Raw genomic sequence first — 15,339 nt, forward strand, 5'->3', positions numbered from 1 at the left:
CTATGTTATTATCAAGTGAATTTTGACATTTGATTTACCAGCCTTGTTGCTCCTTAGACGTAATTGCAGAACTCTTCTGATCATATATCTTTGCATAAAAAAAGCATAAACCTGCTCTTTAAAAACTATGCATACTTAGCAGTTATTAACTACATTTTCAAAAATTTAGAATTATATTTTAAAGAAGGCACACATCTATGTATGTTCTCACCAGTCTCATTTAATATGCTGTTTCTCAGTTTTGAACAGCATTACTGCTGTTCTCCTGAATCTCCCATTTCAGAGTTAACCTCCCATGACTCTAGAAGCTTCAAAGCTTCGAAAGCTCTTCCTGTATGCTTCCTTTAATCTCTTTTTCTAAGAAGAGAGCCCTCGAAGGATGTGTTGATTACTAAGAGAAGTCCTTGTTTTTGTAACACCCGTTGTCACCTTGGGTGACACAGCTGTTGCTGGGTACTGCAGTCAGCCCTCCATATCCAGGGTTTTGCATCTGTGGCTTTGGGAGGCTGACTTGTACTGCACCATCTCATGAAAGGGTCTTGAGCATCTTCACATTTTAGTATCTGTAGAGGTTCCTGGAACCAATCCCCCATAGATAACAAAGGACACCTGTATATACAAATTACAAGTCAGAAAGAAAAATCACAGCGCAGAAACACTGAATGGAACAAAACCTCAGCTGCGAGCTTCTCAATGTTCTGTTTTCTTATAGATGAAAACATTCTAGAGCCATTTGCACCTACCTGTCATCCTGGATGAGATCTTTCTGTCTTTCTTAATCACCAAAACTGTTCATAGAGCACTTGGGAGACAGAGGGGAATGTGGTTGCTATACCTAATATCTCCCTCCCTATACTTAGACCTTCACACCTTCTGATTTTTTAAAAAGAGTTTTTAGGTAATATCAATTTTGATAAAGACTTCAACTTGTAAAAGTATTTGTTTATCAGAGTTTCACCATAGACCTTAAGCTTCTTAAGGAGTATTATACAGACACATAAGGCATTGAGTTTATAAATGATCTCAGTATTTAATTTTTTATCAGACTTTTATTATTATGCAGTCTTTATCACTGGCATCACTCTTTGTTTAACATTTCATGTATTTTAATGAAGTATGGGCTTGGATACTTGCATTCTCAACCAAAGTTGTCTTTCTGATGTACATCTTAGTTACGGTTGAGACCTAAATTTTCAAATTCATTCATTCCCTGAGCTCTTTCTCTTAAGGAGATTCTATTATACATCAGTGATACATACCTTCCTGACATTTCTATGCCAGTGAGTTCCTCTCCATCATCCCTTTCAGTTCAGTCGTTCAGTCGTGTCCGACTATTTGCAACCGCATGAATTGCAGCACGCCAGGCCTCCCTGTCCATCACCAACTCCTGGAGTTCACTCAAACTCATGTCCATCGAGTCAGTGATGCCATCCCGCCATCTCATCCTCTGTCGTCCCCTTCTCCTCCTGCCCACAATCCCTCCCAGCATCAGAGTCTTTTCCAATGAGTCAACTCTTCACATGAGGTGGCCAAAGTATTAGAGTTTCAGCTTTAGCATCAGTCCTTCCAAAGAACACCCAGGATGGACTGGTTGGATCTCCTTGCAGTCCAAGAGACTCTCAAGAGTCTTCTCCAACACCGCAGTTCAAAAGCATCAATTCTTCAGCGCTCAGCTTTCTTCAGAGTCCAATTCTCACATCCATACATGACCACTGGAAAAACCATAGCCTTGACTAGATGGACCTTTGTTGGCAAAGTTAATGTCTCTGCTTTTGAATATGCTATCTAGGTTGGTCATAACTTTCCTTCCAAGGAGTAAGCTTCTTTTCATTTCATGGCTGCAGTTACCATCTGCAGTGATTTTGCAGCCCAAAAAAATAGTCTGCCACTGTTTCCACTGTTTCCCCATCTATTTGCCATGAAGTGATGGGACCAGATGCCATGATCTTAGTTTTCTGAATGTTGAGCTTTAAGCCAACTTTTTCACCTAGAGCCAGACATCCTGGAATGTGAAGTCAAGTGGGCCTTAGAAAGCATCACTACGAACAAAGCTAGTGGAGGTAATGGAATTCCAGTTGAGCTATTTCAAATCCTGAAAGATGATCCTGTGAAAGTGCTGTGCTCAATATGCCAGCAAATTTGGAAAACTCAGCAATGGCCACAGGACTGGAAAAGGTCAGTTTTCATTCCAATCCCAAAGAAAGGCAATGCCAAAGAATGCTCAAACTACCACACAATTGCACTCATCATCCCTTTAGAGGGTTGTTTTTCCTTAATTAAAAATGAGTTCTTATCAATAGCAATCTATAAGTATTATTTGGACCAAATAAATCAACTATAAAACAAAATACTAAGCTATCAGGAAAATGTGAACACTCTCTGGGTATATCTGATGTTACAAAACTTGTGTTACCATCTTTTAGATATGAAAATGAGCCTATATTTTCTTTGCATTGCTGGGGCTGGAGTTCTGCAAACCACATTTGCTCTTTACCAGCAGGGGGAGTCAGCCCACAGTGGGCAGTACAGGGAGACTGGAAAGCCAGAAGAGGAGCTTGGGATTACAGCTTCCTGTTTGCTTCCTATTCTTATATTTGTTTCTAGTTCCTGTCAGCATATCCTAGTCAGTCTTACTCAGCAGAGCACTGATCATTTGTTCCAGTGGCAACAGTTAATTCACTTGGTGGTTTTTCCAGCACTTACCGGACCTGCCAAGCAGAGCCCCTCCTCAGAGGTCTGAGTCTCAGCTCTGCAGGGCGCCTCCTCTAAGCCTTTAAAGTTGTAATAATTCCATCCTCTTCTTTTTGTTCCCTCAGCCTTAGAATTGCTAGCCTCTGTGATACAAATGGCAACCCACTCCAGTGTTCTTGCCTGGAGAATCCCAGGGATGGGGGTGCCTGGTGGGCTGCCGTCTATGGGGTCACACAGAGTTGGACACGGCTGAAGTGACTTAGCAGCAGTGATAACTTAGTGTTTCCTTTTTGCTTTTTTAGCTCTTCAGTACAAGGCGGGCAATCCTTCATATTTAATTTTCTCTGTTAAAGTGTCTGAGAGATACTCTGATACAGTGGCTGTGTTTTAAAAAAGAACCCTTGTCTTTCAGCCATACTAACTAAAATATTCACAAACAGAAGGATGTGACTCTAGACTTTTCTTCAAAACAATCAGAAGTGGGGGAATGGATAGCAGTTAAATGAAACAAGATTAGCCAACAAGATCACTGTTGAAGCTGGGTGATGACAGTATTCACCCAGAGACTCTTGGCTTTATTTATCTTTTTTTGTAGCCTTCCAAAAAGATACATGCACCCCTATGTTCATAGCAGCACTATTCACAATAGCCGTACATGGAAACAACCTAAATGTCCATTGGCTGATGAGCTGATAAAGAAGATGTGCCTTTACATTTGAATAACATTTGAAATTCTCCATAACATAAAGTTATTGGAAAGACTTTTTAAAGTTCTATGTAAATGTGTTTTTTCAAAGAAGAAACAATTATTGTAGTCTAAAATTGTTTTAAAATAAATGAAAATAATCAGAAATGGGAAATTTCCTTTAACAAGATCCTTAATTCTTTTACTCAATTGAAATTTTGTCTTTAAAAAAAAAAACAAAACAAAACTTGACATTGATATTTATCTGAAGAGTATCTGTTGATACCACATTACACAATTGATGCCACATTACACAGTTATAGAATTTCAGAATTAAAAAGTACCTTAAAATTACATCTAGTCCAGGGTTTTCTAAGCTGTGTTCTTCAGACCAGTACCTTCCCATAGAGGTACCTAAAGTGTTGCTGAGGGAGTGGGTGCTTGAATGGGTAACCCTTACCCCTACTTTAACCAGAAACACTCACCTCTTAACTATTTTATATGTTGAATGTTTTATAAAATTTCACTTGGGAGGGAAAAAACTAACATTCTTATGGTCTTAAATGTGAAAATCACTGAACTGTCACAGATGTAATATGTGCCTTAATCTGCCTTATAACATTCTCAGCAACATTTTTCACCAAAGACATCTCCTCACTGTCTTTCAACCTCCAGTTGAACAGCTCCAATACAGAGAACTCATTACCAAAACTTCTCTTTTATTTTGGCTGTGCCATGTGGTTTTTATGATCTTAGCTCCCCAACCAAGGATGGAACCTGGCTGGGCCCTTGGCAGTGAAAGTGCAGAGTTGTAACCACTCAACCACCAGGGAATTCACCCATTACTTCCATCTTAATCTCACTCTATTAGGATGTGCTGCCTTAAACTAAGCCAATATTTTTCAGACTGCATGTTGCTTTCTCTGTTGTCTTCCACACGACATGCTTCAGATACTTGAAGGCTCTCACACCCATCTTGTCTAGGCTAATCTACCTTTCAGGCATTTAGGTCAGGCTTTTCAAACTCTCATATGCATAACAATTACTAGAGATATTCCCAGATTAAACAGAGATCCTACATCAATTCCTGTTAATAAGTCCTGTTGATTCCACATCCAAAACATATTCTAAATTTTTTATGCTTCTCTCCATCTCCATTCCTGTCACCCTAGTTCAAGCCACCACTATTTTCACCCAGTCTACTGTACTAGTGTTAACTGGTCTCCCCGCTTACATTCTAATTTGCTTGAATGCGTTCTCAAAATGGCTAGTGTGATCTGTTTTGAACATAAATCAAACATCACTCACCTACGTAAAGCCCTTCAGTGTCCTCCATCACTCTGACCTGATGGCCATTTATGATCTAGCCTTTTCTACCTTTCTGGCTTACTGCACTCTCACTCATATGCTGCAGCTTCTTTGCCTTCCTTAAACACATACATTCATCCCTGTCCTTGTTCTCGTTATTCTTTTTGCCTGGACTAGTCTCCCTTGAGAGCTCTGCTTTGCCTCTTTTTTTATGATTTAGTCTCAGCTTAAATGTCAGCACCTTAACAGGGCTTTCCCTAACCACCAATCAAAAGTAATCCCCAGGTCACTTCACATATCAAAATAGTTTTTACTTCTTTAACTATACCATCTATCACCATCTAACACATAAATGTTATTAATTCCTTGTTTTTGTTTTGTTCTGCTTTGCTTCTTCTATGAAAATGTAACCTTAGCTATTCTACTGAATTTCCAGCATTATATTGTATACCCAGCCCATAGTGGCATCTCAACAAATCCCCAGGAATCTGCATTTTATAGGCACCCCAGGTTTGGTCCATGGATCACACTTTATGAAAAAAAAACATTGTCCTAGACAGTATAGAGCCATAATTCTTAGATACCTCTAGACAGATACCCTGAAACATTGAGAAGAATTTAGAGAATGATGACTTAAATAGAATTTAAAGAATAATCTAAAGAGTGATGACATAAGTACTAGAGGGATCATTGCAATGTGAAACTCACACATAGTCAAAACTGCTCTTTCAACCCCTTACCAGAGACGAGACCACATTCCACTTGGTTTTTCCCTCCAATCTTGAAATGAATTGCTCTTTTTAAAATTGGGCCCTGAGGAAATAGCTGACTTGCATTTGGAATCATGTTGTATGAATAATGCTCTCAAGGCAGTAAGATGCACACAATTTTAGTACCATGTGGGTACACAGACCAACTGCAAGAGGAGCACAGGTAACCAAGTGAAGAACCAGTAGATTGATGGCTCCCATCACACATCCCCTCAGAGGCATATACTGACTGTGAGTGGGTTGGTGGGCAGAATTGCCTGCATCATTTAAATCATTTCTCTTTGTCATTTTTTGTTCTCTTGCTCTCTCAGAAAAAGGAAAAGATAATAAACTAGTAACTAAGGAGACCATTTCAGACCAACAGGATAGAAAGGAAGAAAACAGTGAGATGAGAAAGGTAGAAGGAAGGGAAAAGTGGGAGTAATAATACATACCAATAGAAGGGAAGATATAAAGAAGTGTATACAAGTGAAAAATAGATAATCTTGAAGATTAAATTGTATTTGGCCAAAATGATGAAAAAATCAAAAGAGGAAGATATACATAGTTAGGATAGTAAAAAGGTAAAGTTGTTACTTAAAAGTTCTTCACTCTCTTTTGCTCCCTTTTTAGCTTTACATGCTGCTGCACTTTCTGGCCATGTCAGCACCGTGAAGTTATTATTGGAAAATAACGCTCAAGTAGATGCTACTGATGTCATGAAACATACTCCACTTTTCCGAGCCTGTGAGATGGGGCACAAAGATGTGATTCAGACACTCATCAAAGGTTAGTTATTAAGAGTGCTCATAACAAGTCAGTCTCAAAAGGTAGGATTTCTTACATTTACCTTTTGAAATACAGCTTTACATCGCAGAGAGCTGCCTGGGTGGAAGCATGGAGGAAAGAGCCTGGTGTCAGGAAACTCGAGAATCACTCCTAGCTCCACCTATTAGTAGCTGTTTGATTTGGGAAAAGTCACTGTATCTGCCTGATCCTCAGTTTCACTTCATATAAAAGGGGAACGATTTCTATCCTGACCAACTCCCAGGCTTATTTAAAAATCTGAAATAGATGATATACATGAAAGTTTTTTGCTAAGAGTAAAGCATTTAAAGGACTGTTATATTCTTTAAACTTCTCTTCTTTTTGATAAATGCTCCCTATATTAGACATTTTCACTTTATTTTTGCTTTTTCAGGTGGAGCAAGGGTGGATCTAGTCGACCAAGATGGACATTCTCTTCTACATTGGGCCGCGCTGGGAGGAAATGCAGATGTTTGCCAGATCCTGATAGAAAATAAGATCAACCCAAATGTGCAGGATTACGCAGGAAGAACCCCACTGCAGTGCGCTGCATATGGGGGCTATATCAACTGCATGGCAGTGCTCATGGAAAACAACGCAGACCCTAATATTCAAGACAAAGAGGTAAAAATTCTAGGTCTTTTCTCTATTGTTTGCTCCAAAGTGTTTGCAGCATTGCTTCTTTGTTAACTAAAATTAAGTAAAATGGTTTGTCAAGTGAAGAGATCACTCACAAATCTGTTAGTTAAAAGTGATTTTTATTTGTCCATGTTCTCTTCTAATCCTTGTGCATACACATATATAATTTTTAAAAGCCATAGGATGAGAATAGTTTTATAATTTTTATAAAATATATAGATACATGGCATGTATATAGGTATATAAATATATATATATGATTTTACAAACCACATTTTGTTTTGCTTACTTAAAATTATCACCAGTATTTTTTCATTTGGTATATAATCTTTTTCATAATCATGGATGCTTAATATTTCAAAGTTCTAAGAGCTTTATGTTTTATAACTCATTCAATCCTCACAGCAAGTCTATAAAATTTCCTTTATTTCCTATATTTGAAATTTTTCACTATTTCATTGATATTTACTTTATTATTGCCTACCATCCGCTTTTATAAGGTTTGATTTAATATTCTTTAAAAAATTCTTTTGATGAAATTTTAAATCATTGGATTTTTTTCAATATATATATGTAAGCATTTATTACTCTAAATGCTGCTTTAGCTGCATCTTACAAATTTGGATAAACTGTACTATCACTATCATTCAACACAAACATTTTCTGATTTCCATTTTGATTTATTATTTGATTTATGGATTAGTTAAGTGTATTGTTTAATTTCCAGGCAGTTGGGTATTTTCTCATTATCTTTTTGTTAATGATTATATTGGTGTTCTATTGCTGCTGTAACAATTACCACAAACTTAGTGCTTTAAAACAAAACAAATTTGTCATATTACTGATCTGGGTGTCAGAATTCCAAAATGTCCTGAAGATCAAGGTGTTGGCAGGACTTCATTCTCTTTGGGGGCTCGAGAGAATCTGTTTCCTTGAATCTGTTCCTTGAGTTTTCTAGCTTCTGGGTGGTACCCACATTCTGTGGCTTGAGGCTCCGTTTCTCCAGCTTCAAATCTAGCAGTGACTGGTTGACTTTTTCATACTGCGTCACTCTGACATTCACCTTCTGCCTCTCTCTTTAACTTACTATAGGGACCTTTGTGATTACACTTGGCCCAACTGGATAATCCAACTCACAGTCAACTGATTAGCAACCTTAATTCCATCTACAACCTTAATTCCCCCTTTCCATTTAATATAGCATAGTTACAGATTCCAGAAGTTATAAAGCAGACATCTTTGCAACAGAGTGCCTTATTCTGCCTACTGCACTGATTTGTAGCTTAAATTTTAGTTTAAAAAAATACTCTGCATTATTTTAATCTTTGAAAAGCTTTTGAGGCTTTCTTTATGTTCCAGCATATGGTTGATTTTGGTAAATGTTCTGTGTACTCTTGAAAAGAATACTAATTTTGTCATTGTTCAATACAATGTTTTATATACATTTTACATTGTATTGTTCATGCTGCCTATACCTTTCCTACTTTTTAATCTATTTCTGCTATCAACTATTGTATGACGTAGGTTAAAAACCTCCCACTGTAATTATGGATATGACTGTTTCCTCTTTTAATTTTGTCAGTTTTTATCCTATATATTTGGAGACTGTGCTATTAGTTGCATTCAGATTTAGGATTGTGATATCTTCCTCTTTGACTTCTTTAACACTATGAAATATTCCTTTTTATCTAGCAGTGCTTCTTGACTTTTATTTCTCTTTCATGACATTGAAATTTTTAAAGAATAAAGACCATTTATTTTCTAGAGTTTCACTCAATTTGTTGTTGCCTAATGATTCATCATAATTTGATTCAGGATTTACATTCGAGATGGAATATTACGTAGATGATACTGAATCCTCAGAGTATCACTTTTGGAAACATGTGATACTTCTTAACATAGTATATATTTATTTCCGGCTGCAGTGAGTCTTTGTTGCTTTGCATGAGCTTTCTCTAGTTGTGACAAGTGGGAGCAACTCTTCCTTGTGGTGGTCAAGGCTTCTCACTGCAGTGGCTTCTCTTGTTGCAGAGCACAGGCTTTACGCATGAGGGCTTGATAGTTGGGACCGAGGGCTCAGTAGGTGTGACGCATTGGCTTAGTTGCTCCACAGCATATGGAATCTTCCTGGACCAGGGATCAGACCTGTGTCCCCTGCATTGGCAGGTTGATTCTTCTCCACTGTGCCACCAGGAAAGTCCCTTGCTGCTGTTACTGCTCAGTCACTTTAGTCATGTCCAACTCTTTGCAACCCCATAGACATAGCCTTCCAGGCTCCTCTGTCCATGGGATTTTCCCTGCAAGAATACTGGAGTGGGTTGCCATGCCCTCCTGCAGGGTATCCTTTCAACCCAGGTATCGAACCTGTGTCTGCTGCATTGCAGTCTGATTCTTTCCCACTGAGTCACCAGGGAAGCCCGGGAAGTCTATTAACGTAGTATTAATTTTGATCACTTGGTTAAGATACCGTTCATTTTCTCCACTGTATACTTAATGTTTTCTCTTTCTGTAAGTAAGCAACTGGGAGAAATGTTTATATATTGGAGTTAGCATAAATAAATATGTGTCCCAAAATACTGACACCAGATGTATTTGATTTCTGTTTATGCTTGTAGGGAAGAACAGCTTTGCACTGGTCCTGTAACAATGGATACCTTGATGCCATTAAATTACTACTAGACTTTGCTGCTTTCCCTAATCAGATGGAAAACAATGAAGAGAGGTAAGCCACTGGCAAAAAGAATGCATCATTGTTCATCTCACATCCTTTCTGCCACATTTTAAAATTCTCAAGTTTAGATGCTCGTTCAGAAATAGTATTTCATCAGGAAACACTACACTAAGAAATCTTGAACCAGAAGAAAACAAAAGTTCCATGTAGTGTTGATTAGAATCATGGGATTTTAAAGTTATTAGAAACTTCAGGCATTACTTAGGGCAAGCTCACACTTTCCAGAAGAAATGTAGGTCTTCTTTTGATGTGTGTCTAGCATCAAATCAGGGGAGTCCTGACTGACCAGGACTAAGAATTCAGTTAGGCCAGTGAGATGTGTTATATATTCAAGAAGTTTCTCTTGATGAAGAGGATATTATCAGTTAGTAAACAGATATACCACCATGTAGCATGAAAAAATAAGGAGAAACTGGGGCTAAAGCTCAGGATTTTCATCTTAATACAGATTTCTTAAATAATATGAGATTCACAGAATTAGGCTGGGGTTGCTATCCAGTGACCCAGACCCAATAAAAAGGACTCAACATAGTGTGAAGTCTAAGCAGGAGACATTCTTGATGGTCTTGGATCTAGGAAGATTCTAGTAATTTGTAGGTAACAACTAAGATGGTAATTAGATTTCCATACCTGCCCCCTGCCCCCTACCCAGATCTGTGCTTTAGTTTTCATCTTCGTGGGTACGGTCACTAAAGTGGCCCTGCAGTGGCACCATCCCTACGCTCTCAGCCACCACCAGCTTTTTCTTTCTATCAGGAGGTGGGACACTTTGTAGAAAAAGAGGGGTTTTCTCTAAGCTCGCTGTCTCAGAGGAAACATGGGGCCAACCCCTTCATCTTTCCCACTTCTTTCAGAGCCTTTCCCCATTATTTGTACCCTCCATCTCTTATTTTCCAAGTCTCTTTTCTCTGAGGTTTATCTTCTTCGCCTTCTCTCACAGTGTCTTCACTGTCTGCTTTTCTTCATTGTCACCATTCATGCCTTTGCAGTTTGGCATCCGCCCTCTCATTTACACTGAAATCTGCATCTGAATGGTCCCTGACAGATTCCTAGTTGATAAAGCACATGATGTCCTCTCTGCGCCCCTCATTGGCCCTTCTGCATCTCCTCTCTGTTGACTCCTCTTCTTCACCTTCTTGAGCCTGTATGTTCTCTAAGCTTCTGTGACAGTATGTTTTCCCAGTTCTCTTAGAATTAGGATTCTCTTCTAATCATGGTCCTTCTCCATTTCTTTTGGCTTCTGTTGCATTTTTTCTGTTTCAAATATAAACAGTCTTCAAGGAGAATGTATCTATTCTCTCAGCCTACCTCCTTTGGCAACCTGACCAACCACTGAGGCTTCAGCACTCACCTGGGTGCTGGTACGTTCTCAATCTATAGTTCAGACTCACACTCCTCCTTGGTTCACACTGTCATCTCCACTTCATCACCAGCACCACTGTCTTGCCCTCTCTCCCTCTTTCTGAAACTATTGCAGTGCCTCCTCACTTGTTTTCCTTCCTTTGATCTTTCCCTCATTCAATTCATTACCTTCCAAAGTAACCTTTCTCAATCAGATCGCTAATATAGTTGTTAATCTTGTCATTCTACTGTTCAAATTCAGTCTCATCTAAGAAGATTGTCCTGGTCCTGCAGTCATGTGTCCCAAACTATGTTCTCCTCCCCACTGTGAATCTTTATAGCCCTTGGCACATTTCATTTTTTATTATGATTTTATAGAATTTGTCTTCCTTTTAGTAGAGAACTCGTGGTCATCTCTGAATTGCTCACAGTGCTTTTCATAAAGTAGATGCTCAGTAAATAACTGGTGAATTGTCAGATCAGTGTTTTCAGGCTCCCAGTAGCATCACCCTCATTCATACCTTCATTAGAAACTTATGTGGAATACTAGACCACAGGCAAACTTAGATAAAGCAGATTAGTGTGCCTTACTTTGAGAGTGATTATATAAAGAACTCCACATCTCTATTATAGTCAAATGACAACTGCAGAACCAAAAAGATGAAGATAGGCATTTGGACATTTAAGGAAACTGGAAAGCCAGAAGAATCCTCAAGGCTGAGGATTTGACCTTAAAACAGGTATGTGAGGGTGCCAGAGGCTTCTCCCTTTGAAACCCTGCAGAAGAAAAAGATTAAGAATCCTAAGAATTAGGGATGATATATTTCTATAAAGTATATTTTTTATAAAACCATTTACTGCCTGAGTGTTATTTTTTAGGAAACAATAAAAAAATAATTTTTTGTAATTCAATGTCTATTTATATGCTGAATTTTGAATTTCAGACCTAAGTAAGCTTATGAATTAAGGTACTTACCACCTCCTGGAGTAAGCATATATTAATTACAGACCAAAAGACCAAAGGAAAAATCCTCCAAAGTGTACTTGCCAGTCTGTGGATGAAAAGAGACAGTGGCAATATCCCAGTCTGTTTTAATGTTTCATCAGCAATGCACTTTGATGTACAAATGTCAGAACTTGGCTCTGCCTTTTATGTTTATTGACATTCCAGTTTAGGCATTCTACTTGTTCCATCAGACCATTCCCACATGGCAAGTCCAATTGTATCTTGTCTCTTGTCTTTATCTGCATTGTTTCTTGACTGGTTACCATCAATGTACTGTTAATTTTTACTTCACATGCATTGACACAAACCGCTTGATGTTCTCTGTATAGACATAATTTTTGCCACCTAGTGCTGGCTTTCAGTCAATAACTATCTGACAGCCATACTCTGACATAGATGGGAATCTTCACAGCGCTCGAATGTGTCTCAGTTGAGTTTGGGATGAAGAAAGATTCAATAGTAATAATCACAATGCAGTCAGTTGCCTAAACAGTAAGTATAGGCTTTAGTCTTAAAACCTTGCTAGGTATTTAGTTTGTGTCTACTTGAATCAAAAAATTGACCGAGAAGTAATTTGAAGAAACTAATTGTAAAAAAAAAAAAAAAAAAAAGAGGAAAAAAACAGTTTTTAAAAGAAAATCAGGAAAATGTGTGTTTAGAGTAGGCTTTAGATCTTGCTAAGGAATTTCTGTTAATTTTGTTAATACAATGGCATTGTGATTATGTTCACCTTATTATAGATGAATCTAAAATGCAGAGAGATTAAATGATCAGAGTCTGGGATTTGCTTTATTGCTTGATTGATTGATGGCTTGTGGGATCTTTCCCCACAGGGGTTTGAAACTGGGCCCATGGCAGTGAAATCTCTGAGTGCTGACCACTGGATCCACCAGGGAATTCCTCTGGGATTTGCTTTTAAAATACTTGAGCAAAAATAAAAAAGAAAGGAGTAGATGAAGTGAATGTAGTAAAATTTTGCTAATTATTTGGTAATGAGTGTATAAAGCATTAATGTGCTATTTGCTCTACTTTTGTTTATACTTAAAGCTTCTCATAATAAAAATATGATTTTTTATAATAAAAATATTTAACATATTTGAAATGCAACTTTCCATCCACAAGCAGCCTGAGAAATCTAGTTCTTCTTCTCTCCTTCCTTTCACCTTTTACAGATGAGGAAACAGAAACTCAGAGAAGTGAAGAGAATGCCCAGGGACACACAGGTCTGCTGACTTCCGGTTCAGCATTCTTTAGGGAATATTATGCCCATGTCATTTCTTTTTGTCATATTTGTAAGTAAACACATAACTTGGGCCTCACTTTCATAAGCCATATTTTGATAATCCTTCTTATATACTATATGAAAGATACTACATATTAATAATTATAGAAAAAATGATCAGGCTTAATAAAAATACATATGTCATTTGCACATTGATTTAGAAGCAGTTTCATTCCGTAGGAGACATATATTCAATGATTGAGAGATGAATTATGGAAGGATTACTGTACTGAACAGGGCAACATCTGATTATAATCCCATCTAGGTTTTGCAGGTAACTAGTTACATAGACTTCAGCATGCTGCTTAATCTTTCCAGGTCTGTTTATTCATTTATACAGTGAGTGTGTTAAACTAAATCTGTCAAATTCACTGCAGTGGTTCTCTGATGATTTTTTCTATTGGGGAAAGTACAGTCATGCAAGGCATTTTAGAAGATATAGTGGATTTTGTAAAAGTTCTTCTGAATTTGCAAAACGCTATTTACATGTAAATAATGTTTTAAAGTTTATTCAGGCACCTCTACTTTATGGCCTTCTGGTTTCTAAACAGTATTGGCAGATCAAGCTGTCCTAAAACGGGGGTTCATTCATTTTAGCATTCAAGAACTTGCTTCTGAATTTAGAGTCTCCTTACTAAAGTGACCAAACTACCCTTTGCATTTACTGAAAACCTCTTCCTTTTGTATCTTACTGTGACTGTTAGGTGAGTTTTGAAGAGTTTCTTTTCTATAATCATTGGCTGATTTTCTGAGTCTAATCATGCACCCATATAGTCATCATTTTTCCAGCTCATCAATCAGCTGATTATTTCCTTCCAACACCAGTGACTGCGCTGACTCAGTGACAGTCATCCAGAGGAGGCTGATCTGGCAGTTGTTCAGCAGTCATAAATGCTAGTTTGGGTCTGTGCAAATAATATTCGTGATAAGTGCTGTCACCAACATATAAGCGCTGCAATGTGTGTCCTGTAATAGCACTAATCACACTCACTTTTTTTGAGCTGCTTCCCTCATGCCAGGCACACTGCTGTCTTCTTCACACTGATTATTTTATTCTCTCATCATACCAAATCTGTATGAGGATAAGTGGGGCGTAAGTTGGTCAGGAAGTGACAACCATTGTTATTACCCCAGTCGGATGGTTGGGGGTATTTTCTTTACCTCAAATTTTAGTACTTTTTACATCATTTAAACTCTTAAACTGTGTGTCATTTTTACAAAGTAATTATTTTTCTTTAAAAAGGAAACATACTTCCCAAGATATTAACAGTGGTTAAGTCTGAGAGTGAGAGTGTAGATGACTGTTATTTTCTTCTGTATATTTATCTGGTTTGTTTTATATTCCAAAAATAGAGAAGATGTATTTTTTAAAAGAATCTGCCTAAAATCACAGATCTAGAAAGTAGTCAGTTGAAATTCTAATATATAACTCTATGATAATAATAATGCCCATCTTTTCTAAATAATACACTTATCAAAAAGGTATGTACACTGTAGAAAATTTAAAAAGCGTAAAAGGGCATTTAGTAAAACTAAATATCCGTCCTATCCCTGCCTCTGAGACAGCTAGCTTCCTCCCCAGAGACATCACTGTCACATTTTCTTGGGAAACTTTTAGAGAGTTATATCAGTATTTTACATAGGTGAGCATAGAGCGATATATTCTTTTTATATCAGTGAAGCACATCATAATACTGTTCTGGTTTCTTACTTTTTCTTTTTCCCTTCACTGAACAAGTCATCCTGGTGATTTTTCCTTATTTATTCATGTACACAATAATGGCTGCTTTATGCAGATGACTTTATGATGGGATGGCCTCTACTTTATTTAACCAGTCCTATATTGATGGAGGGCTTCTCTGGTAGCTCAGCTGGTAAAGAATTTGCCTGAGTGCAGGATACTCCAGTTTGATTCCTGGGTCAGAAAGATCTGCTAGAGAAGGGATAGGCTACCCATGCCAGTTTTCTTGGGCTTCCCTGGTGGCTCAGCTGGTAAAGAATCTGCTGCCTGCCATGCGGGAGACCTGGGTTCAATCCCTGGGGTGGGAAGATCCCCCGGGAGAAGGGAACGGCTATCTACTCCAGTATTCTGGCCTGGAG

General features: G+C 37.9%; 1 protein-coding gene across 6 annotated transcripts in view; it reads left to right on the forward strand.

The window, feature by feature from the left end:
- Positions 1-15,339, forward strand: part of INVS (inversin) — a 137,531-nt gene that overhangs the window by 83,157 nt on the left and 39,035 nt on the right. For all 6 annotated transcript variants that reach the window (XM_027549767.1, XM_027549768.1, XM_027549765.1 and 3 more), the window contains 3 exons: positions 6,067-6,222; positions 6,635-6,864; positions 9,495-9,601. In XM_027549767.1, the coding sequence (XP_027405568.1) occupies positions 6,067-6,222; positions 6,635-6,864; positions 9,495-9,601 (493 nt within the window). The remainder of the gene's footprint in view (positions 1-6,066; positions 6,223-6,634; positions 6,865-9,494; positions 9,602-15,339) is intronic.

This window comes from Bos indicus x Bos taurus, chromosome 8 (assembly GCF_003369695.1).
Source record: "Bos indicus x Bos taurus breed Angus x Brahman F1 hybrid chromosome 8, Bos_hybrid_MaternalHap_v2.0, whole genome shotgun sequence".
In the NCBI taxonomy this organism is placed as follows: domain Eukaryota; kingdom Metazoa; phylum Chordata; class Mammalia; order Artiodactyla; family Bovidae; genus Bos; species Bos indicus x Bos taurus.